At 46.4% G+C, this 26,852-nt stretch overlaps 1 protein-coding gene across 1 annotated transcript; it reads left to right on the top strand.

The window, feature by feature from the left end:
- Nucleotides 1–16,908: 16,908 nt before the first annotated feature.
- Nucleotides 16,909–25,241, top strand: LOC310824076 (cyclin-dependent kinase inhibitor 2A-like; the record flags this gene model as incomplete). The annotated part of the gene is made up of 3 exons (XM_083696957.1): nucleotides 16,909–17,034; nucleotides 23,911–24,118; nucleotides 25,234–25,241. 3 exons carry the CDS (start codon nucleotides 16,909–16,911, stop codon nucleotides 25,239–25,241), a joined length of 342 nt encoding a protein of 113 aa, XP_083553083.1.
- Nucleotides 25,242–26,852: the final 1,611 nt, after the last annotated feature.

Below are 26,852 nucleotides of genomic sequence, written 5' to 3'. Positions count from 1 at the left end.
TGACTTTTTGCCTACCCCTTTTCGGATTATCTGCCTGCCTTTTTGAACTGCCTACCTGTGTACCAAACCCTGCTTTGCCTACCCCCTTCCTGGATTTTCTGCCAACCCATTTACTGCCTACCTGTATACCGAACCTTTCTGAGAGTAAAGACTATTCTATTGGATTTAACTTTTTGTCTCCGCGTCGTGCGTTTGAGTCTTTTGATCAGGATTGGATAAGTATAATCAATGAAGTTTATTTGTATAGCGCTTTTTACATCGACAAATGTCACAAAGTGTTCACAACTAAATAATACGAAACATTATAAACAATAAATACAATACAAACAATATGATCTAACACCAAATCATAGACCCCCAGGGGTAAGCCAAGGAAAAAAAATAGGATAAAAATATAGGGCACAGTGGCAAGGAAAAACTCCCTCAGAGGAAGAAACCTTGAGAGGAACCACACTCCAGGGGGACCCATCCTCCTCTGGCTGAGGTGTGCTGAATAGTAAACTAATGTGGAATGTGGTGTGGTGCAAGAGTTCAGGGGTCCATAGTGAAGGGCAGCTTTCTGGTGGGACCTTGGTGAGGCGACAAGGACCAGGATATTGGGTGGAGTAGACTCAGCCTGAGTGAATTCAAAAACCTGACTTCTCATATATGCTATTCTGTTTCAGAAAGGTAGTGAGCTGCTGGGCTACTGCTTTCTCAAGTATTTAGAAACGGCAAGTTAGATATTGGCCTATCGTTTTTAAGAGTTTCTGGATCTAGGTTTAATGACTGCTACCTTAAGAGAACTAGGCACACAGCCAGAGAGAGAACGATTAACAATATCTAGCATAGGAGCCACTAGGACCGGTAAAAGTTCTTTAACTTAGGAATAGTAGGAATAGGGTCAAGTAAACAACTGGACGACTTAGAGCAGGGATCTCAAACTCGCGGCCCGCGGGCCAATTGAGGCCCGCCGGACGATATTTTGTGGCCCTCTACTTGACATCAAAGTGTAGTGTTAGTGCGGCCTGCACGTTTTTCTCACACGCACCTTTTTGCCGAGTCGTTGCCCTGGGCATTTTATATTTTTTTTTTATCACTTATGGGCTACCATAGCTCAGGCTCGTGATAGCTTCCGGTGGTGTTTGTTGACAAGTTAGCCAACGCGAATTAGCGTTCAACCAAGTTAGTCACTTGGTTGAAACGTAATTCCGGAGTGACACCAAGTGGAAGGAAAATATATCCTGTCACCCAGTGCAAGGTACAGAGGACTTAGGAAGTGGGCGGACAGATATGTGTGATCGCAAAAGAAAACGAATTTACCAAGAACAATTTAATCAAAAAGAGCAAGAAATTAAAAGACATAAAACATGAGACAATGCACTTGATGTTAAGAATTAAGACAGGTGGAGTAACATGGACACCAGAGTTAGCTCAATGGTATCCAGAGAGATTTGGTAGAGCAGAAGGATGTGTAGGATGTAAACAAAAAGAAGAAAATCTAGATCACTTTATTTATGAATGTGAAAGGTATAAACACCTGAGAGAGAACACGATTGATAAATTTAATAATGATAAGAAAAACGAAGTGCTCAAAAAAGCTATGAACAATGATAAAGTTTTCAAATCCCTCTCAGAATATATAGAAAGAGCATACTAAATAAGATCCCAAATACTCAGGTATTGGGATAAAAACATGTAAATATATCACAATGGAAAGCCCGCCTTAAGGGTGCCTATGGGTAAGAGAAGCCGATGTTCTGAACTGTTATTAATAAAGATTGAGAAGATTGATCAGTTGTACTTTTTTTTGGAATACTTGAAACCCTTTTTTTGTGGAATACTTGATGCGGCCCAGCCTCACCCAGACTCTACCTCCAGCGGCCCCCAGGTAAGTTGAGTTTGAGACCCCTGACTTAGAGGATATAATCAGTTTGCTGAATGTCTCAGGGCTATACCTATCCAATCCTTCCACAAGATAAGTGGCTAGGGGATAGGGGCTAAGGGCCGATTTGGAATCCAGCACTGAACATACCCCACTTTGCGATCCGTAAAGCAATGGGATAGCTGTGAATACAGATAACAAAAAATGACTATAAAATAACATTGAGATTTATTAGAGCTGTAGAATTCGTCTCAAAGTGCAGCATTTACACATTCACCACAAATTGACACATCTATGGTTACTGTATTTTTGTTAATTTGAGAAAACATTTTTTACATGATCTCCTAGCTGGCTCGTCACCCCCAATGACTGTACATGAATGGACACATTGAAGTCTGACGTCACCCGATTCATTTAAATAATTCTAGCGTGTGTCGCTAATCCGCCAATGAAATATGTACTTCCTCATCACCATTTTGGTCTGTCCGCCCACTGAACGTGCTCAGTATTCGCTCTCGTTGAGAACAATGCAAGAATAATGCAAAAGCAAAAGGCAACCCCCTGGGCAGCCACATGCAGATCGAGCACGCGCACTGGGTTATCAAGACAAGAATCACATGCGTAGGCCTCTGCCGATCAAGTACGACGCGCACTGGGTTACCAATACGAGAAGCACATGGGAACATGCCTCAGCCCTCAGCCAACAAGCAATGTTGGCAACAGGGGCAATACACATCATTCATCTGGTAAAACAATACCCGCTATAGAAGTCGCTTTTCTTTAACCAAGGCTAAAGCACATATAAATAAACTGCAGTAACCTTAATGGGTAATTATTGATCGTATTTAATTTGTTCTGACGTTTAATAATTTATGCCCTATTAGGATCAATGGCTGTAAAATAAGGATACCTTCCTTTTTTTGTATTATTTATGAGAAGCTCCTAATCTGCCTCGGTGTTCAAAATATACCAAGCGATTAGTTTTAATATGGTCATGTTATGTCATGTTAATTCATCATCAACCAATAAATTGTCAATCCCATCTAGTCGACTAAATGTCATTCTATTTTCGACGTAGCCTAATCAGAGAAGTAGGGAGTTAAGTAATGTCAGAAACTCAAATACTGCATTCGAAGTTGACTCAAATGGTAATGATTTGAGAAATTAATTAACACTGTTTGACCCAAGGCATATCGATCACGAGAGAACAGTGAACATCGCAGTATAGTTATAGAAAGCCTTACCTTCAGCCACGATCTGTACAGTGATTATCCACTTGATATCATCTGCAGTAAATTACCATCCCACAGAAAACAGTCCAAATATCACAGAATTTTAAATAGCCAAATTAATATCTTCCATCACTAGGCACAATTGACAAGACTGTTGATCTCAACCCTCAGTACTATCAAGCCTTGTTATGAAGAATATATAATATTTATTCGTTTTCTTTTTTTAAAGCTAAAATGTAATTGTCCAAATAATACAAGTTTCAAAGTAATATAATAGCATTTCTCCATATTATGACATTGTTCTTTTTTACTTAAAATATGCATTCATAAAGAAGTGTTACACAGAAGGTCTGAGGAACCAAACGACGGCACACAGAGAGGGTAGATAAAGCCCGAAGGCGTATTTAATAATGAACGGGGACAAGTGGATAATCCAAAGAGAGTAGTCGAAGTTCGGTCCAGGGGGTCGGCAGGAGAGCGGGCAGTCAAACAGGCAGGAGGTCGGGCAGGTAGACGGTCGGGCAGGCAGACGGGTAGTCGGACAGGCAGATGGTCGGGAGGCAGGGAGGTCCAGTAGTTGGTAAGGGGACTAGGTCCGTGGAAGGGTTGACGCGGGGGAATCCGAGGAAGACGAGGGTTCTAGGGGATCACAGGAGAACGCGGTGAAACACAAAACAAACACTGGAAACATGGGAGGATATGCAAAGGCTGGAAGCGTATGTGAAACTCAAAGGGTTACCGTGGGACACAGTACGTTCTGGCACTGGAGTGGAGTTCAGGCAGGGTTCTTATAGGGCGGTGATTGCAGATGGTTTGCAGGTGTGCTGAGGGGAGACAGGGAACAGGTGCGCTGTCGACTGGGAGCTGGACGCTCCAGCGATGATCGCCGGGGCCTCAAGGTGGCGCCAGAGGGATGGTTAGGAGGGGGAACCGTAACAAGTAGGCTATGACATAATGACAAAACACTGCCAATAGCTTTTTGTAACAGGGTGGAGTGCTGTGGACCCAAGTGCAGCAATAAGTAGTCAAGGTTTGCAATAATCCAAAACGTAGGTACTTTACTAGGAAACTCAGGTAATACAACGCGGATGAGCATCGCGGATGTACTCCTCCATGGATGCCGTCTCAGGAGTAGAGAGAGAAGATTCTACCCCTGGGGGGATAGGAACCAGGGAGCAAGTCAATAGTGAAGTGTAGGGTCGATGGCAGGGAAGAGATGTGGCCCTCCTCTTGCTGAACACCTCCCCCAGGTCGCGTATTTGGGGGGAACCCGGGACAACTCGGGAGGGGCTGGAGACTGGAGAGGCTGAAGAGAGGAGTTAGGGAATAGGCAGGTGGCATGACAGGTAGGCCCCCATCCTATCACTGCACTGAGGAACAGGTCGATCTGGGGGTTATGACGGACCAGCCAAGGGTGACCAAGAACCACCGGGAACTCTGGGGAGTGGATGAGATGGAACTGGATGGTTTTGTGGTGTTGATGCTCCACACAGAGGCGTAGAGGGATGGTGAGAACAGAACCCAGGGGTCCGTCAAGAGCAGTAACGGTGACAGGTTGGTTGAGACTGGCCAGTCTTGAATTGTTTAGCCAGGCCAGAGTCTAAGAATGCCTCGAGAGGATGGAGGTGGTTCTCCCAGGCAGGACACCGAACCTGGAGGACTCGTCACAGGTCTCCCACTCCCGGACGATTCTGTCCCCCCCCCCCCCAGTCGGTTTCTCCCCAACTGCATCGGTTCCTCGACCATAGACCGAAGGGGACTCTTGAGCGCTTGGGTGATGACGAAGCAGGGGGTGTTCGGGACTCGGGAAATGAGGAAGCTATAGACCTGCGCTCTCAACGCCTCTCCTGTATGCGACATGTATAGACATATCCACAAAGGTGTCAAAGTCATAGGCAGTGTCTTGGGTAGTTAGGTAGTCCTTAACCTCCTCCGTAAACCTGTGGCAAAAAGCGGTGATAGTGGAAGAGTTCCATCCACTATCAGCGGCGAGAGTGCGAAATTCGATGGTCCGAAGTCTGCCACACAGAGACAGAAGGCTATTGGCTGCCTTGTGTCCACTGACAGGATGGTTGAAGACTCTTTTCATCTCCCTGGTGAAGAGGTGATAGTTGGAACTGAATGATGTCTGCTGGTCCCAAAGAGAGAGCTCTACTGGTGAGTGCTGAAATTATAGATGCCACTTTAGTGTGATCATTAGGAAACAGCAGACTGTAATTAAAGGATCAAGGAGCATTGGGCCAGAAACCCCCCAGTCGTAGGTCCCTGGCTTGCTGGGTAATGGGTTCAGGATGAATTGGTGGAGGTAGGTCAGTAGGAAATGCCGCCTGAGCCTGGCGTTGCTGGAAGGCCACGATGAGGGCTTGTATATTGTCAATGACTTGTAGGAGTAGTTGTTCATGCCTACCGACTGTGGCTGTTTGGATAGCCAGAGCAGCAGGTACTTGGTCCATCTCTGCAGGGTCCATGTTTGCAATAATCCAAATGTAGGTACTTTACTAGGTAATATAGACAGTACATATGACGGTGAAGGCTCAGGACTGAACACAGAGTGAACAATGAGCCAGGCTTATATGCTGGCACTAAAACAAGGCACAGGTGTAGCCAATTAACTAAATAAGGTGAACACAGGAAAACAATGAAGAGTCTCTGGTGGCCAGTGGAGGAAGCAGCAGGAGTGAGGAGGATTCCTCACAATTATGAATTATCTTAACATTATAGCGATGTTTAGCAAACAAAATTTAGACACATTTTCATACACTATAGTGAAGGGCGAGCTATTCTGCCCCCCTACACTGAGAGCCCATCCCCTGAGGAGACAAATGCCTGTGAGCTCTGTGGGATGTCTTGAGAAGTGTGATGTCATCAGTATAGAAGTGATGGGATGAATTGTGGTTGGGTCTCCTTGCCAACAAATCCTAATTTAAATACTGTGGTTGCAGTGTGATATAAAAGCAGAGGTCAGTGAATAGCTTGTTCTATTTTCTTTGTCCTGTCGTGAGGTTCTTGTCGCAAGTTGTGAGTAGCATTGTTTGAATGACCTGTCTTCATCTCTCTATCTTACTCTCTCTCTCTCCCTCTCTATCTATAGTTGTAATAAAGCCTCATTTGATTCATTCCATTTGACCTTTCTTGCACTGAATCAGCACAAACTCAACAATTCTTTGCACATAGTGATAATTACATTGGAGTCAGATTATGAATATTAGAAATGCTTTGCTATTAACAAAATATAGCCAAAAGTCTCAGCCAAACCTCCGTGTGGAAACTGATATTACTATAAATCTATTTTTTTTTTAAAATCTGGTTCTCCTTATGGCCATCTCATCCACCATGAGAGCAGGCACGGTTTCCTTCCCTTCTTTTTGCTTCTCTTCAACATGTAACTTGAGAGCTGTGAATGAAGCTTCAGTAAACCCAGGATCTGCAGATACACTACTATACCATGACCAGATAATCTCAGGGTGTGGCAGTGAAAGTTCAAAACTCTTCCTCACATACTCATAGGCTTTAGCTGAGTAGAAGTGGAGTGTCATGGCAAAAGCCTTTAAGTCTTCTGAGATCTTTGCTGACTTTCTCTTCTCATGCACCCGAGCAAGAATCTCCTTTGGTATTTCACTAAAGGAGTCCTGCAGCAGTGTTGCGCAGTATGTGGATATGAGCAGTTTCTCCTTGAGGTCCCGTATTACCGTAGACAATGTGGAAACCTTTTTTCTCAGTCTCTTGGTCTTCTTTTTTTCCAGTTTCAATTGTTTCTGACATGTTTCATTTAGAGTTGTCAACCTCTTCAGTGTTTTTGGCGATTCAGCGACAAAGTAAGAGGGATCAAACGAAACACTGCTACCAGAATCCAAAGCAGTGTCATGGTGATCAAGGGAAACAAAACTGGTCATCAACCCCCTCTGTTCCGTAGTTTATTTTTGTCTTTCGTTTATTGTTTCCTGTTTATTTTTGTGTTACTCACCTTGTCTCTCGTTTCAGACACTTAACCACCTGCCCTTGTGTGTTTCCCGTCTGTGTGATTGTCTACCCCGACCTGATTGGCTTCACCTGTTCCTCATCATCCTTCCCTGTGTATTGAGTCTATGTGTTCCTGTAACGAGATCCTTTGTACACAGAGGCGGACGCAGTGTTGTGATGAGGGAATGGTCTCGTTTATTCAGATTTTTTAATTCTTATTCTTATTTTGAGTCTCTGGCTTTCCAGCCCTCCAAAACCCTCGTCGACTTTTCAGTTGCCGTTCTCTCGGTTCCCCCCTGAAAGCAGAGGCACACACATCTTAAACCATTCGTTAACGAGGCTTCATTCGCAACAGGTGTGCGACAAAGCCTCGCTCCCGCACCCTGGCCACGGTCCTGTAGCACCCTCTACAGGCCGAACGCTGCATGTCCCCCCACATACCCCCACCGCTCGACACAGGCCGGCCAACAGCCTACTCCCCCCCCCCCCCTGCACGGGAGAGGAAGTCTGCCACGACCATCTGCACCCCCAGTCTGTGCACGACCGAAAAGTTGAAGGGCTGCAACGCGAGATACCACCGGGTGATCCTCGCGTTCACATCCTTCATGCGGTGGAGCCACTGGAGGGGAGCATGGTCGGAATAGAGGGTGAAAGTGCGACCCAGCAGGTAGTAGCGGAGGGCGCCGACCGCCCACTTGATGGCTAGGCACTCCTTCTCCACCGTGCTGTACCGGCCCTCCCTCTCCGACAGTTTGCGGCTCAGGTACAGCACCGGTCGGTCAGCCCACTCCACCCGCTGGGTCAGCACTGCTCCCAGGCCTCTATCCGACGCGTCCGTCTGTAGGGAGAAAGGGAGGTTAAAATCAGGCGCATACAGGACCGTTTCTCCACAAAGAGCGCCCTTAAGGGCCTCGAACGACCCCTGGCACTGGCCCGACCATTGGACCGGATCCGGGGCACCCTTCCGGGTGATGTCTGTCAAGGGACTGGCCAGCTCTGAAAACCCCGGCACGAACTGCCGGTAATAGCCAGCCAGCCCCATGAAGGCCCTCACCTCCTTCTTAGTCTTGGGCCGCGGAGAGGCGGCGATGGCCGCAGTCTTTTCAACCTGCGGCCGCACCTCCCCTCGACCGAAGTGGTACCCCAGATACCGGATCTCCCTCCGCCCGATCACACAGTTTTTCGGGTTGGCCGTCAGCCCTGCCTGCCTCAGGGAACGCAGAACAGCAGCCACACGCTGCACATGCTGCGCCCAGGTGTCATTGTAAATGACAATGTCATCCAGGTAGGCAGCAGCATAGGCAGAGTGCGGCCGCAGATTGCGGTCCATGAGGCGCTGGAAAGTGGCTGGGGCTCCGAACAACCCGAAAGGGAGCACCGTGAACTGATATAACCCGAGCGGAGTGGAGAATGCAGTCTTCTCCCGGGATACCGGCGAGAGGGGAATCTGCCAGTATCCCTTCGTGCAATCCAATGTCGTAAAAAAGGGCATTAACCCTTCTATAATCCACACAGAACCGTATAGACCCATCCGGCTTGTTGACAAGCACGATGGGGCTACACCAGTCGCTGCGGGACTCCTCGACCACACCCAACTCCAGCATGGCTTCCAATTTCTTGCACACAATGTCTCGTTTGTGTACCGGCAACCTAAAGGTACGCGTGCGCACCGTTAAACCCGGCTGCGTTTCTATATGGTGGTTGATAAGCATAGTCTGACCGGGCAGGGGAGAGAACACGTCAGCGAACCTAGCTTGCAAATCTGCAACGTCCGTGGCCTGGCTAGCAGATAGATGGTTATCAATACCGACCGGAGTGCTAACTTTTGATTTTGGGACTTCCGGTCCGAACTCATTTCTCTCTGGAATTATTGTAGCCAGAGCAACAGTGACCACGTCGTTCCATTTTTTAAAGAGATTTACGTGATACACCTGCAAGCTATCCCCCCGGTCCGAGCTACTACCTCATAATCCACGTCCCCCATGCGACGTGTGACAACAAACGGGCCTTGCCACTTCGCGAGTAATTTCGTGCTGGGGGTGGGTAAGAGTACGAGCACCTTGTCTCCCGGTGTAAATTCTCTCAGGTTAGTTCCCCTGTCATATAGACGCTTTTGACGCTCCTGGGCTTGCTGCAAATGCTCGCGTGAGAACCCAATTTTCTTTAAAAAGATCTAGGACACCCCGGGGCTTACGCCCGTAGAGTAATTCAAACGGGGAAAACCCGGTGGAAGCTTGGGGAACTTCTTGTACCACAAACAGCAGGGAATCTAGCCATTTATGCCAATTCCGACTATCCTCGTGCACAAACTTCCGGATCATTGATTTCAAGGTCCGATTGAACCGCTCACAAAGGCCATCCATGGCCGGGTGGTACACACTGGTTCGAATCGCCTTGATGTTCAACAACCCGTATAGTTCCTTGAGGGTGCGTGACATAAAATTGGTGCCCTGGTCGGTGAGAATCTCTTTCGGGATCCCCACCCGGGAGATCACTTGAAACAATGCCTGAGCTACACTCCTGGCAGAAATGTTGCGCAGCGGTATTGCCTCGGGGTATCGGGTTGCGTAATCTATCAAGACCAAAACAAAACGATACCCCTGTGTACACCGATCAAATGGCCCGATAATATCCATGGCAATGCGGTCGAATGGGTTCTCGACCAATGGTAAGGGCCGCAACGGGGCCCTGGGAATGGCTGGGGGATTTACCAATTGACATTCGCGACAAGAAGCGCACCACCTACGCACCTCTGCCCGAATTCCCGGCCAATAAAATCAAGCCATTATACGGTTTAGTGTCTTATCATAACCTAAATGGCCCGCCATGGGGTTGAAATGAGCCGCCTTGAAGACCATTTCCCGGCAGCTATGGGGAACCAACAACTGGTTTACTTCCTCCTGACTATGTGAGTCACGACTTACTCGGTATAACCTGTCGCTGATGATCGCAAAATAGGGGTGGGCGCGCACTGTGTCTGGCCGTACCAAAGTACCATCAATCGCTATACTTGGTCATAGGCCGATCGTAGGGTCTCGTCACGAGACTGCTCGACGGGGAAGTCACCAGCAGCGGATAGTTCGGCGGGGAAATCTTGGGTTGAGACCGCCCCGCCGGCTCCGGCTCCTCGGCGAGTCGCCGCCTCAGCACAGGGCACATTACACGCCTCACACCTCCCTCTCTGTCGTGCACGCACCCCGGTAGCCCGCTTTACCGCTTGAGGAAACCCCTCTCAATCTACACCTAGAAGAAGGGGATGCGTGAGGCGCGGGCTAACCCCTGCCTGTACACTATGTTTTTTTCCCTCATAATGAATTTCGATAGCGACCACAGGGTATTCGTGAATGTCCCCATGCACACACTTCACCAACACCCTCGATGCCTTTAACAATGCCCCCTCATGGACTGCATGCAGCCCGAATCCAAGAACGCCTGGTGGGGGCCGGCGCCCGCCCCAAGGATGAGATGGCAGGGGCAGGCATGTCGAGAACCAGCCCTGGCCCCACAGGGAGCACCCCAAGCGTCAGGGGGGGTGTGTTGGCAATGCGGATGGCCGGGCCATGTTCAGGCGAATTGCCCAGTGATGGAGGTCGGGCAGGTCGTCCACATCGGCAACATACCGGGCCCTCCCCCCGGACCAGGAGAGGTGTATTGTGTTCCGGTAAGGATACAACACGATACACACCAGGCGTTCTTGGATTCGGGCTGCATGCATGATCCAGGAGCGCCTGGTTCGACCGGGGGCATTGTTAAAGGCATCAAGGGTGTTGGTGAAGTGTGTGCATGGGGACATTCACGAATACCCTGTGGTCGCTATCGAAATTCATTATGAGGGAAAAAAGCATAGTGTACAGGCAGGGGTTAGCCCGCGCCTCACTGAGTGTCCCACAGGTCTCTTCCTCTACAGTCATGGCCATGTTGTTGTGGTGAACATCGGGGACCAATTTTGGCTGCTCATGTAAAATCACTTCCATAGCGATATCATCATGACTGACAGAGTACCCAGCAGTGTCTGCAGTAGCACTCGTCAAAACATCAGCTTCATGCTCTAGCTCAACAATAGCAGCATCAAAGGGGGACATGTATGCATGCTCAAGAGCAATTGCTTTGACCTATGTGTACTGTCACTTAGGGTTAGGGTTACCTTACTCCTAGTTCTTACCCTTGATGTCTGGGACCGCTTCTGCACACCAGAGGGGAAGGAGAAGATGGTGGGTGAAGAATCATAAATAAAAACACTGAAGAATAGAGGACGGGTTAAGAATAAGACATCCATTTATTCCCAAGTACAACTTAAAACGGTTATGGACATAATACAGCGGACGCTACACAAGTGGCCAGATGACCAACATTACGTTATATCTGACTTCAAAAGATATTTCATGGTTTATAATGATTGATAATGATTTTCTCATCCTGTGTGACAGACAGTCGATCATATTGGATCCTAGATTCCAATAAGAATACCCAAAATGCTACTTTACCATGCCCTCAAGTTAAGATAAATTGCGAGGAGTTTACGCTCAAGCTAATACCTGAAACCGATGACTCGACTCTACGTGTTATTAACGATGCATGTGAACACATTAGACATTAAATGTGAGAACCTGGTCACAATTATGTCGTGCTGTATTAACAGAACCTTTATCTAGCGCACAACATCACATTAATGCACATTGGAAAAATGAGAATAGAGTATCAACAAATTAACCAATTTAACAGTTTCAAAGCGACATATGACTGTCAGTTTAACTATACGTTTAATGCTATGTACAGTGCCTATAGAAAGTCATCATACCCTGTGAAATCTTTACCTTTTGTCATATTACACCCTGGAAATTAAAATAAATCAAATCTAACTTTTTTGAGCTGTATGTACACATTATAACCCTCATCATCAAAGTGAAAATAACAATTTAAAAAATTCTGGACAATTATTAAAAATTAATTCGTGAAATACCTGGTTTGGTTAAGTGATCAGCCCCTTAGAGTATACCATTATAAACGTGCTCAGGTGCAACCAATCAACTTCCAGATCAAACACCAGGCTAATTGCCCCCCACCTGACATCAATTGTAGTGGTTTTGATTACTTCAGAATAAAAACAGCTGTTTCTTGAGGATTCCACTACTAGAAGTGCATGGTTCTGCAAAGAATTCACCATGGTTGGAAAAGTACTTTCAAAAGGCCTCCGGGATAAAGCTGTAGGAAGGCACAAGTTAGGTGAAGGCTACAAAAAGATTTCGAAGGCTTTAGCTGTCCCTCTGAGTACCGTTCAGAGCATCATTAAGAAGTGGAAGGCGTATGGCACCACCAACACCTTGCCTAGATCAGGCCGTCCGTCCAAACTGGATGACCGAGCCAGGAGGACATTGATCAGAGAAGCTACCAAGAGGCCAAAGGCAACTTTGAAGGACTTACAAGTCTTTATGGCTGGGACTGGTCTGTCTGTGCATGTGACAACATTCTCACAAGCTTTACACAAAGCTGGCCTGTATGGCAGGGTAGCAAGAAAGAAGCCTTTTCTGAAAAAGTGCCACACTCGTTTGTACTGTCTCGTTTGTGCGATGCAAAAACACACCTGGAAGATTCTGTTGACATGTGGAAAAAGGTTTTATGGTCAGACGAGACTAAGATTGAACTTTTTGGACTGAACTCCAAGCGCTATGTTTGGCAAAAACCAAACACAGCACACCACCCAAAACGCACCATACCTACTGTGAAGCATGGTGGTGGCAACATTATGTTGTGGGGATGTTTCTCTTCAGCGGGGACTGGGCAATTGGTCAGGATTGAAGGGAAAATGGATGCTGCCAAGTACACAAATTCTTGAGGACAACCTGCGTCCCTCTGCTGGGCAGGTCTTTCACCTTCAACACGACAACGATCCTAAACATACCGCCAAAAGAACAACGCAGTGGCTTAAGGATAGAAAGGTGAATGTCCTTGAGTGGCCAAGTCAGAGCCCTGACTTAAATCCGATAGAAACTCTGTGGATGGACTTGAAGAGAGCAGTCCATCGCCACTCACCACGGAATTTGACTGAACTCGAACAATTGTGCAAGGAAGAATGGGCAAATATTCTCCAATCTAGGTGTGCAAAGCTAGTAGAGACATATCCAAACAGATTGATGGCTGTAATTACAGCAAAAGGTGGTTCTACAAAGTATTAAATCAGTGGACTGATGACTTTTCCAACCCTGTTATTCTTGTTTTTCATTTTTTATTAATGTTCAGAACTGTCGCCTTTTTTTTCATTAGTTTGACGTTGTATGGCTAAATTTGTACATAAAGCTGGAAAAAGTTTTTTTTTAATGGGTTTTGATTTCAGACAAATATAGTAACTATTTCAAAGGGGTATGATGACTTTCTATAGGCACTGTATCTCTGAGTCCCTAGCCTCAGGCATCATCCGGCCCTCTTCCTCCCCGGTGGCAGTGGGGTTCTTCTTCGTTAAGAAGAAGGGAGGTGACCTCCGGACCTGTATTGATTATCGGAGTCTGAATAACATCACCGTCAAGAATAAGTACCCGTTACCCCTCATCAGCTCTACCTTCAAGCCTCTCAGTCACGCGGCCGTCTTCACCAAGCTAGACCTCCGGAGTGCGTACCATCTGGTGCGCATAAAGGAGGGGGATGAATGGAAGACGGCCTTTAACACTTACCTGGGGCATTTTGAGTATCTAGTGATGCCCTTCGGGCTCACTAATGCCCCGGCCGTCCTCCAGGCTTTGGTGAACGACGTGCTGCGTGATATGTTGAATGTCTTCGTGGTGGTATACCTCGACGACATCCTGGCCGACACACTCTCCCGCCTGGCCCCGGAGGAGGTGGCTTCGTCAACCCCCGGCACCATCCTTCCCCCCTCCCGAGTGGTTGGCGTTGTCACCTGGGCCATCGACTCCATGGTCCAGGCGGCCCAGCGTACTCACCCTCGCCCTGGAGGAGGACCCCCCGGACGTGTCTTTGTTCCCCCGTCAGCCCGATCCCGAGTCCTGGAGTGGGGGCATGGTAGCAAGTTCGCGTGTCACCCAGGGGGGAGCCGCACGCTATCATTTATCCGGAGGCGATTCTGGTGGCCCGCCATGGAGACGGACACCCGCGAGTACGTGGCCGCATGCACCATCTGTGCCCGGAGTAAGGCGTCCCATCAACCCCCGGCCGGACTACTACAACGGCTCCCTATCCCCAGCCGCCCTTGGTCTCACATAGCCCTGGACTTCGTAACCAGTCTCCTAGGGTAACACCGTGGTCCTCACCATCGTTGACCGGTTTTCGAAGTCCACCCACTTCATCGCCCTTCCCAAACTCCCCTCCTCTGCTGAGACCGGCGACCTCCTGGTGCTCCACGTTGTCCGTCTCCATGGCATTCCCCAGGACATCGTGTCTGACCGTGGTCCCCAATTCACTTCCCTGGTGTGGCAGGCCTTCTGCAAGGGCATTGGGGCCACGGTCAGCCTCTCCTCCGGGTACCACCCCCAGACCAATGGCCAGGCGGAGTGAGCCAATCAGTGCCTGGAGACGGCTCTCCGTTGTGTCTCCTCCCGTCATCCTTCCACCTGGAGCTGCCCTGGGTGGAGTATGCACACAATTCTATGACCAGCAACGCCACCGGGATGTCCCCCTTCGAGTGTTCCCTGGGTTACCACCCCCCCATGTTCCCCAGCCAGGAGGTAGAGGTTGGGGTCCCGTCCACCAGGGCCCACCTCCGTCGGTGTCGGCGGGTCTGGAGGACCGCTTGGTCCGCTTTGGAGAGAGCCACCGAGTGGTCCAGACGCACCGCTAACCGCAGACGCAGACCCGCCCCCATCTACCGTCCTGGTCAACGGGTTTGGCTACGGCCAAGGACCTCAACCTCCCCTCCACCTCCCGGAAGCTCGCCCCACGCTACGTGGGCCCCTTCACAATCGATCGGATCATCAACCCCACCGCAGTACGTCTCACCCTCCCAACCTCCATGTCCATTCACCCTGTCTTCCACATATCCCAGCTCAAGCCTGCAGTCTCCAGCCCCCTGTCTCCCCCTATCGAAGCCCCCCCTCCACCCAGAGTGCTGGATGACGGCGACCCCGTGTGGACCGTGAGGGAGGTCCTGGCGGTCCGCCGTAGGGGTCCTGGCGGTCCGCCCGAGGACCGGAGCTGGGTTCCGGCCTCCTACTTTGCAGACCCCACCCTGCTTCTACCGGTCCCACCCAGGCGCTCCAGGGCGGTCGCCCGGTGTCTCCCGTAGGGAGGGGGGTACTGTTACGGTTCCCCCTCCCAACCAACCCTCTGGCACCACCTCGAGGCCGCGGCAGTCATCACTGGAGCGTCTTCCCAGTCGACAGCGCACCTGGACCCGATCCCCAATCAATGCACCTGCAACCCATCCCCAATCAATGACCTACTTAAACCCTGCCTGATCTTCACTCCAGTGCCAGATCGTACTGTGTCTATGGTAACCTTCCCAGTAACCCGCATTACGCTTCGAGCCATTGATATCCTCTTGTGTTCCTTGTGTTTGTTTGTGTTTCACCGCGTTCTCTTGTGCCCATCCAGATACCTCGTCCTCCCTGGTTTTCCCCTCGTCGACCCTTCCACGGACCTAGCTCCCTTACCTACTACTGGACCTCCCTGCCTGCCCGACCATCTGCCTGTCCGACTACCCGTCTGCCTGCCCGACCGCCCGTCTGCCTGCCTGTTTGACTGCCCGCTCTCCTGCCGACCCCTGGACCGAACCTCGACTACTCTCATTTGGATTATCCTTCTCTCCCCAACCCTTTTCCCTTTTATTATTAAATACGCCTTCGGGCTTCATCTACCCTCTCTGTGTGCCGTCGTTTGGTTCCTCAGACCTTCTGTGTAACACAATATATTATTTTGCTGTGCTATGTTAGAGAAGGCAAGAGACCACGTAGTCTGCCATGTTAACACAGCACAATTGAGAAGTGTTCAAGCCTCTCTCTTTTTAATTGTTGTCTGTGAGCTTCTGTAAAGCCTGCTAGTTCTCATTATAAAAATTCTCAGTGTTGTAACAGTAATTAAAATTGATTCTTGTCTCAAACTATGCCGTGTTGGGTCCTTGAATTTGAGGGAATTGGGCCTGGAAAGTCCTTGAAAAGTCCTTGAATTTGATGTTTAAGAAGGTGTGGGAACCCTGACTAGCGTAGATTTCGACATTGAATGTGAGTTGTGATAGATCTACTGTAGTCTACAATGTAGCAGTTCGGTGATAGCCGCATCATAATTTTTCAAACTCAAATTAGACAGATGCTTTTACTTATTGGCTGAGATGCATTTATACTGCAGGCCATTTGATAGAATCATCTCGAACAACAGACACATTACTTAACCTTTAGAAATGTCCTTCAATTTTATTTCAAGATAATCATGTAGCCTGTTGGCCATCATGTTAATCGACTGAAAACAATAATAAACCACAAATGGCTTGTTACTATGACAAGTCCTCCACATCAAACTGAATTGGATAACCACACATTCAAAATGAACTTGAATGAAGTCTGATTTGCTTTTGAACATGGACACACATAGCCCTATATTGCAATGTCTAAATAAAGCTGTGAGAGAAATGCTTTTCTGGTTGAAGGCAGATGATGACTGTATACTTGCATTGGCATGACATCCCTGTTTTTTGTGCTAATGTGAGTTATTAGCCTATACCATGGGGTAGGATTAACATGTAGGTGGACTCATGGAACGGTACCAAGTTATTTTAGTGGAGACTATACTCTTAACTGACACATTCCTGCAGAGCCCTGCGCCACACAAGCAAGACGTGCCATCAAAATCAAGCACAAAAGTGTTTGGTTTCACAAACGTTTTTAACCCCTGCTCTCTATGCCTCCACTAAGAATGACTGCAGAGGCGGACAAGCTCGCCGGTGCATCTGCCAGGGGAGACTTGGCAGAGGTTGAGTTGTTATTACATCACGGGGCAGATGTCAATGTAAACAACGTGTTCGGGAGGACACCGTTACAGGTTAGAAATGCATTTATATGTACATCTATTCATTCATGGTCTAGAACAAGTTGAAAGTGAAAGATTGATTAACAGGCTATAACTGTATGTACAGTGGGGGAAATAATTATTTGATCCCCTGCTGACATTATATAAAGTTATAAATTGATTTGCATTTGATCGAAGGAAATAAGTATTTGATCCCCTACAAACCAGCAAGAATTCTGGCTCATACAGACCGGTTATATGCCCATGAGGCACACAGATTAGTCCTGTCACTTTAAGAAAGTACTCCTAATCTCTGCTTGTTATGGGTATAAAAGACACCTGTCAATAGAATCAATCTCTTCCATTCCAACCTCTCCACCACCATGGGCAAGACCAAAGAACATTCAAAGGACAACAGGGTAAGAGTTGTAGACCTGCACAAGGCTGGAATGGGCTACAAGACCATCAGCAAGAAGCTTGGTGAGAAGGAGACAACTGTTGGTGCAATTATTAGAAAATGGAAGAAATACAAAATAACCATCAATCGCCCACGGCCTGGAGCTCCATGCAAGATCTTGCCTCGTGGGGTAAGGATGATCATGAGAAGGGTGAGGGATCAGCCCAGAACTACACGGGAGGAGCTTGGTAATGATCTCAAGGCAGCTGGGACCACAGTCACCAAGAAAACCATTGGTAACACACTACACCGTAACGGATTGAAATCCTGCAGTGCCCGCAAGGTCCCCCTGCTCAAGAAGGCACATGTACAGGCCCATCTGAAGTTTGCCAATGAACACCTAAATGATTCAGAGAAGGCTTGGGAGAAGGTGATGTGGTCAGATGAGACCAAAATTGAACCCTTTGGCATAAATTCGACTCTTCGTGTTTGGAGGGAGAGAAATGCTGAATGCTACAATCCCAAGAACACCATCCCCACCGTCAAACACGGAGGTGGAAACATTATGCTTTGGGGTTGTTTCTCTGCTAAGGGTACAGGACGACTTCACTGCATTGAGGGGCCAATGGACGGGGCCATGTACCATAAGATCTTGGACGAGAACCTCCTTCCCTCAGCCAGAGCACTGAGGATGGGTCATGGATGGGTCTTCCAGCATGACAATGACCCAAAACATACAGCCAAGGCAACAAAGGAGTGGCTCAAGAAGAAGCACACTAAGGTCATGGAGTGGCCTAGCTAGTCTCCAGACCTTAATCCTATAGAAAATGTGTGGAGGGAGCTGAAGCTTCGAGTTGCCAAGCAAAAGCCTTGAAACCTTCAGGATTTGGAGAGGATCTGTAAAGAGGAGTGGACCAAAATCCCTCCTGAGATGTGTGCAAACCTGGTGACCAACTATAAGAAACGTCTGACTTCTGTGCTTGCCAGCAAGGGTTTCTCCACCAAGTACTAAGTCATGTTTTGCTTGGGGATCAAATACTTATTTCCTTCGATCAAATGCAAATTAATTTATAACTTTATATAATGTGTTTTTTCTGGACTTCTTTGTTGATATTCTGTCTCTATTTGTTAAACTAAAAGTACCATAAAAATTATAGACCGCTCATTTCTTTGTAATCGGGCAAACTAACAAAATCAGCAGGGGATCAAATAATTATTTCCCCCACTGTATATATAATTGCAGGCATATGCTGTATGTACAATAGCCTAGACTATGTAGGCTCTCTTATTTTCTATGACAAATTGGCTTTAGGCCTAGTTTCAATTTGCACCTCTTTAGCACAACCATTAAAATGCGCATTCTAACAGGAAAGCATAATACACCACCATGCATGGTTTTACTTGACAAATATTTAGAAACCAATGTGTCTTTGGTGATATTGTTGTGGGTGTGATATTAAGGGGTGAGTCCATCTCATGTTTATGTATGCTATTGTTCATGTGTACGTTTCCTTTTCCGGTGTGTGCTCAGTACCCTGTTTGACATATTAATGGCTTGCGTCTTGCCCGCGCCAGGGCTGGGGAACAATAGTCTGTTAAGGGGGGGGAAGAAGGTGCGAAAAAGGGGAAGAAGGGGGAAGAAGAAAAAGGAGAAAAAAGAGAGAAAAAAGGGGGGAAAAGAAAGAGAGAGAGAGAAATTGAGGCTTCTTTTCCATTATCTACTAGTTTATTTGTCAGTATGGATTCTAAACGATTAAAGAAAAATAAAAAATGTTGCCTTTTCCGTTTTTGAATGGGGGGAAGAGTGGATCCGAAGGTCACCGGTTCGAATCCCACCAGCGCCAGAAATAAAAACAGGCAAAGTCTCCCAAAGTGTTGTTTTGTGTAAATTCAGGATCCCTTGAGCCAATATCTAGCTTCTTGTGACATAACAAACAGAAGTTTATGTCCACTTGCTGTTGTTTTAATGTTTAATGACTGTGCTATGGGCCTACAGGTCTGTTACTCTATTCAAATTGCGTGTGTAACTTTGTTTATGCATCTGAAATGATCAGACCTCTGTTTCTTTATATTATGGACTGCATCACACGCTATTACCAATGTGTCAAATTGATTGAATAAAACTCAGATAAAACTCAAACACAAAAAACCTGTGAGCTGCCTCCTACACACTGGGCAGCACACCCTGACCTTCCACAGATGGTAGGGCATCCACGCCAGGAGCCTGTGTGTGAAAAAGTGCTCTGGTGTTAGGGCCTGGTTATAAATGAGCACTGGTACCGGTGGCTCGTAACAGAGCTTCAAGTTTGGCCGCAGCCTCTGGTTCTCCCACAGAGTGGATGCAATCATTGCTGGTCTTGCTGTGGAATGTCAGAATGAATCGGGCGCCTGACCGAGAAAGGCAGGGGCAGCAGGACAATAGAGAGGACCAGGAGGGGCAGCAGGACCAGTACCAGTAGTAGGGAAAACACCCACATCGGACTCATCCTTAAAAAAAAAAAAAGAAGCCAAACTCAGTGAATTACACATGCAATAATCATATCATAGTTATACACAGACACAAACACAGGTAAAAAGGAGAGCACTTGCAGGGCTGGCAGTAGCCTGAGAGGTAGAGGTGGTCCTCACAGACGCCGTAGCAGAGGGGGATGGAGGCAGAGAGAAAGGGGAGATGGTCCTAATATAGGTGGAGGCAGGGCTGGAGGGGGACATGGGTATTACAGGGGAAGGGGTCCTCATAGAGGCCGTAGCAGGTCTGGACAGGGACTTGGGTACAGGGGAAGGGGTCCTCATGGAGGCCGTAGCAGGGCTGGACAGGGACTTGGGTACAGGGGAAGGGGTCCTCATGGAGGCCGTAGCAGGGCTGGAGGGGGACTTGGGTACAGAGGAGGGGGTCCTCATGGAGGCCGTAGCAGGGCTGGACAGGGACTTGGGTACAGAGGAGGGGGTCCTCATGGAGGACGTAGCACTGCTGGCAGTACCAGCAGAGGTAGTAGCAGGGCTGGACAGAGACTGTGAGGGAGAGGAAAGGTAGAGTACACCAGGAGAGTATATTGTGATTGTTAGGTTGATTGATATTGTGATTGTGCATGTATCTATGTGATTGTAGGCATAAGCCACATTAGTCACACACGAGTTACACTAATAACACAGAGATATTAAGACGAACAAATCCATGTAATACCTCAACAGGCTTCCTAGCCACAAAGTTTGGTTTGGCTGCAGCACCAGAAGCCCCTCCAAACCGGGGTTTATAAAACTGAAGAGAAGAATGGCAAGTGAAATTGGTCAGAATAAAATGATGACAAAACAGTGCTTCGATAAAATAGATGGATAACGTTTGGCAAAATGTTATGGAAATATTTACCATTGACACAGTCAATGTAGGCCGCAACTGAGGCTGTGGTCTCTGCAGGGGTCGTGGCATGAGGTGGAGCTGGACCCTGGACCGTGGCAGCAGCAGGCACTGAGGCAGATGTGGGTGCCGGTGGAACATTGGCTGGCTGCTGAAGACATACAGATACAACAAGTATCAATACTACTGATAATGGGATCCTTTTTCAGCATGACAAATAGTTACATCTGATGTCCCTTGATTACCTTCTGGGAGTGAAATCCACAGACACAACTCTGGCCCACCAAACAGCGATGTCTGGCCTCGTGTCTGCACTGGACATTTCTCATAAGGAGGTTATTCAAGTTGGTTTTAGTGACTAGACACAGATTTTCAGCGATCGTACAGCTAGCTTACCTTAGGTAGCACTTGAACTCGCTCGTATCCGTCTCTCGTTAACAGCGAACTTATAGTGTGTTGTTATAAACTGATTAAACAACAGAGTATTAATTCAGCATAACATTTCCATTGATCAAATCAATATATCATGGAATTAAGTTTTCAGCGAACGTAGAACTAGCGTCTGTCTCTCGTCAACAAACAACGAGAGCTGCAAGTGTGTTGCTATGAACTGATAAGACAAGAAAGTATTAATTAATATAAACAATTCCATTGATCAAATCAATATATCAAGCAAGGTTACCGGTGTGATCTGAGCAGTGTGACAAAAACCGACAGTTAGCCAAACATCACCCGCCCACAAAATGGCGCACTAATGGAATGGAGCGCTGCGATTGGCTCTGCTAATGGACAGTAATGGCGCACTAATGGACTGGAGTTAAGGGGGGGGAAGAAGGTGCGAAAAAGGGGAAGAAGAAAAAAGAGAGAAAAAAGGGAGAAAAAGAGACAAAAGAAAGAGAGAGAGAGAAATTGAGGCTTCTTTTCCATTATCTACTCGTTTATTTGTTAGTATGTATTCTCTAGGGCTCTACATTGCAGTAGATACTATCCCGTAGTGTTGGAGCTAGCAGCCTTGTTGTATTGTGGTACACGTTATTATCAGTAAACCGGAGATAAACCGAACAACGAGTTGTGCCTATCCTTCGCCTCCTGTGAGTATTCCTTTATCAAGACCAGAAGATACTGATAGCTATTGGATAAAGCTACCTTGCTAGGCTACAGTATAAGAGAATAATAGCTCATCATCATAACCCAAAGGACGACAATATGAATAATGAAACATGATATTAATAGTCTCGAGAAAATGTGTTCAGGAGAAATATTTTTTGCCACACACTAATCTATGTATTTCTATATTGATTGTATTTTTATATTCATTGCCTGTCTTGGAAATGTAAAGCTGTCTGTGTGCCATGTGTCAGACGCATGGTCCTCCACTCTGAAAACTGAGCAATCAATAGCCTGTTTTCTCTCTCACATCGATCAACAATAGCCAATATTGATTGCATACTTGTCTATTCCTGCGTGTCATTGTTATGTTCTCATGACCTCTGATGCTGCTTGAAGTGGAATCCCACATGGCCATAGTTCGTCCTGTGAAGGCTTGTAACTGGGTTGTTTGTATGCTTAATAATAGCCTGCACCTTTGGTCAATTTAAAGACTTGTATATGATTGAGGTGCATTCACTTTTCTTTGAAGGTCAAACTTGTACAGTATATACACATGGCCAGAAAGATAACCCTATCTATGCTACGTTAAAAGTTATTTCTGTGGCATTACCATTGAGATTAAAAATGTCTTACAGCAGAGACATGTTAAGCGTCTTCATTGTTATTGATCTCGCTCCATCGAGGCTGTCCAGGGCAAACGATGCCTGCGTAAGGCACGCAGCATCGTCAAGGACATCTCTCACCCCAACCATAGACTTTTCACCCCACTCCCCTCCGGGAGGCGCTACAGGTCTCTCCGCACCCGAACCAGTAGGTTCAGAGGCAGCTTCTTCCCTGCGGCTGTCACCCTGCTGAACTCGAACACTACACCTACCTGACAAACTACTACCCCCGCAACCCCCGCAACCCCCACCCCCCCCCCCCCCCCACCCGGACAATTGCACTATTGCACTATACTCCCCTCCCCTTCTCTTACTCATTACCACTGCTCTTCTGTACATACCTGTTCATACTGTTCATAATGCACATAATGCACATATCCTATATTTTCTTTAATACTACTGCACATACTGTACATACTTGTTTATACTGTTTATACGGCATTCCATATTTATATTTATTCGGCATCTACCTCATGTTACTGTTAATACATATATACTGCTAGACTGCATTACCCATACAGCTCATATGCTGCTACACTGCTCATACTGTAACTATTTATTCTACTATAATGCTACTGTTACTCACATACTGCTATACTGCACTGCTATATTATACTGCTTATATTATTCTATATTACACTGCACTACTACTGATCATATATTGCACTACCTGTAAATACTGTTCATTGCACTTTCTGCTATTTTGCACTTCTGGTTAGACGCTAACTGCATTTCGTTGTCTCTGTACTTGTACTCTGCGCAATGACAATAAAGTTGAATCTAATCTAATCATCTAATCTTAAGGACAAATTTTTTTAATAGTAAAATTCATGGTTATTAAGTTATAAACCAAAAACGTCTTACAATTATACCCCCTGCTAATTCTGAAGTGTACCACGATCTGATCTTATACCTTTAATAGTAACAGGCTACCATTTTACACTCAAAATGTACATAAATGCCTTTGTTGAAGAATATAATATGTCAAAATAATAAAACCAAGAGAATTATGAGAACAATAACGACCTAATTTATAATGCTTTATATCGCTGTTGTATTATTAGTGTAAAGTAAAGAACACCTGTTTATCAAAAGGGAAGTGAACATGAACAGTGACAAAATGGCAGAAGGAAGAAGACACCGGGACCAGTGCAGACTAGGCCTGTATAAATTATTTCCTGATTTAGTTTTCCTTGTGTCTAATTTTCCTTGTGCAAAATATTGCCTGCACATTATTTTGGAGTTCAGATCTACAGTTTTGCATTTTGGCATTAAAACCATTGATTGAGTAATAGGCCTATAGGTCTTACATGCTGCGCTCTTTTCATTCCAAGCCTTGAATTAAATCATTTTGATATACATGCAATGCTTATATTTGCTTTGAGAATAACAATGACTACGGCGCGGATGTCAACCTTCTGGACAATGACGGCAACCTGCTGCTGCATCTAGTGGCTAGAGAGGGCCAGCTGGACGCGGTTCAGCTCCTTATCGAGCGCATGGCGGACGCCTCACTGCGCAATATCAGAGGCCAGACGCCCTATGACCTGGCCGCTATGAACCTGGCCGCTCCACTGCGCAATACATTCAGGGGTATATGCATTCATAATCACAGTAGGATAGAGGGGAGGAACACAAAGTATCTACCTCTAATTGGTAGGCTAATATCAACATGTTTATAGTATTTCAGCCCCACTCCTCAATCATATAACGTAGGCTGCTCTGGAGAGTCATGTTCACTCGTAACATGATTACCTGCAAACATGTTGGCCCTTGTACGAATTAATTACGGTCTGTCACGCCTGAGGTTGCTGTCTGGTGACTCTGGCGCCCTCCTCTGGCGGTACAGGGCCAGTGCCCTCCTAATCTACCAGTATTCGTTTCACCTGTGTGTTCTGTCCCCTGTTTGTTATTTATAGCCTGTGTGTTTCCCCATGTCCTTGTCAGAGATTCTCCCTGTTTTGTTCGTGTATGCCCTGTCTGCCAGTCGATCCTGTTTTTCACCCCGTTGCCGTATTCCGTGTTCGCAATTTCCTAAGTTCTACGTTATGCCACTTGTGAAGTGAGTACCTTAGTTATCGGAGCTTAGTTTTCTCCACTTTTATTTTTACCTTTTTCCCCCCAGTGTTTGTTTGTGTATCGTGCCCCGATCATCCCTATTAAAGTAAACGTCTTGTCCTTACGCCTTTTTGTCTGAGTATTTCTCCGCACTTGGGTCCACCACTGCACTGCTAACACGGTCTTTATGGACCCAAATTTGCTTCATTGCGAGGAGAAACTAAATGTGACGAAAACCATTCAGAATATGTTTAAACGTTATCCATCTGCATTACCAATATTTAACTTGAATTTGTATTTCAATTATGACTTTGAAAAACGGTTTTAATCATGACGTTATAGCCTAATTCAAAGTCTTCACATGAAATTATAGGGACTTTATTTCCCCGGTAGCCCGTTGGACAATGAGTTAGCACACAGGCGTCTATCTTCACCCAAAGGGATTTCAGATTTCATGGCACTTGTGTAGGCAATAAAAAAACAACAACATGTGGGTCTGATGCGTTTTATTGCATTGTTTTATTCCATTGTCTTCTGTGAATATTGCTTATTGATGTTTTGCACGATTGTTATCATTTGTGCTATGAGTAAATCCGTTCACTGATAATTAGATGTTTGTTGAATGATTCCCTTGACTATGTCTTGCCCAGAACCGTAACATTGAGCCCAACACTCAAACTGTAAAAAGATGCAAAATGTTCAGACACGGGCTACGTATATACACTCACCGGCCACTTTATTAGGTACACCTGTTCAACTGCTCGTTAACGCAAATATCTAATGGTGTGGGGGATATTTTCTTGGCACACTTTGGGCCCCTTTTGAGCATCGTTTAAATGCCACAGCCTACCTGAGTATTGTTGCTGACCATGTCCATCCCTTTATGACCACAGTGTACCCATCTTCTGATGGCTACTTCCAGCAGGATAACGCGCCATGCCACGAAGCTCAAATCATCTCAAACTGGTTTCTTGAACATGACAATGAGTTCACTGTACTCCAATGGCCTCCAGAGTCACCAGATCTCAATCCAATAGAGCACCTTTGGGATGTGGTGGAACGGGAGATTCGCATCATGGATGTGCAGCCGACAAATCAGCAGCAACTGCGTGATGCTATCATGTCAATATGGACCAAAATCTCTGAGGAATGTTTCCAGCACCTTGTTGAATCTATGCCACAAATAATTAAGGCAGTTCTCGGGGTCCAACCCGGTACCAGCAAGGTGTACCTAATAAAGTGGCCGGTGAGTGTAAAGAGTATCTAGATTAGGCTACTGCCAATAAGCCTACTGAATATTTTAGATGGCACGCAAATACCCTATACTAATAAATTCGTAATTTGAGCCTGCATAGAGGTCATTATAGACCCACATGCTTTCATATTATGGACAGCAATATTATGTAGGCTAATACATCCCGAATATGTTGTTGTAAAATGATTGAACGAGACACAACTGAATCATATTCGAACTGATATTGCACCAGAATCTTATACCGTTTACAGGAAATCGTGACCGTTTTTGTTCCGCGGTCATAATTTCGAATTTGGGCGCATTGAAGTTTCATGTTTGTCTTCTAAAATAAATGAATTAAGCTTTTTAGCTATCATTTGCAGAAAATTACCAAGACATTTATCTTAACCATAAGGCTATTAATAACGACAGCCTATCATAGTGTAACGACCCTGTGTAAGGCCCGTTAGCAACTCCGCCAAAGGAGTTATCTCTCTTGGTGTTGTGGCTAGCGCGGCCGGTTTGTAAGCGAGAGGTTGCGAGTTCGATACCCGCAAGCTACTCTACCCCGCCGATCGCTACAATATGGTTCCCAGCCTCTTCCTGGTTTATGCATCTCATCTCATGACTTCTAGTAACAATGTCAGATAATGCGAGCAATAAAAAGTCACCATAAGGTGACTTATAACTGAGCGCTGAAACGTAATTAGGCTATCAGTTCTTCTTGGTTGACTCTGGTCGGCTAAACCCAAAGATGAACAGAAGCTGGCTGTAACTGTATCTGAAATGACATGCTATAAGAATATTAGGAAAATGAAAGAAGGTAGGAACGCAGGCATATAGTTGGGTCCAACACTAGATTGTTTTGCACAATATTCTTTATAGTTGTATTTATTCAGACAAGAGCGAGTGTAGAGGATGCCGACCTGAGCCCTGGAACCAGGGTCGCTCTCGCTGCTAGAAGCAAAGTCAACTGAAGATTGTCGAAGCAAGATTGTTTTTCTCCTAATAAGGGCATGGCAAACACATCTGTCT

Source organism: Argentina silus (assembly GCF_951799395.1).
Source record: "Argentina silus genome assembly, chromosome: Y".
In the NCBI taxonomy this organism is placed as follows: Eukaryota; Metazoa; Chordata; class Actinopteri; order Argentiniformes; family Argentinidae; genus Argentina; species Argentina silus.
The sequence above is the reverse complement of the archived record's forward strand: the minus strand, read 5'-3'. Positions and strand labels throughout refer to the sequence as shown.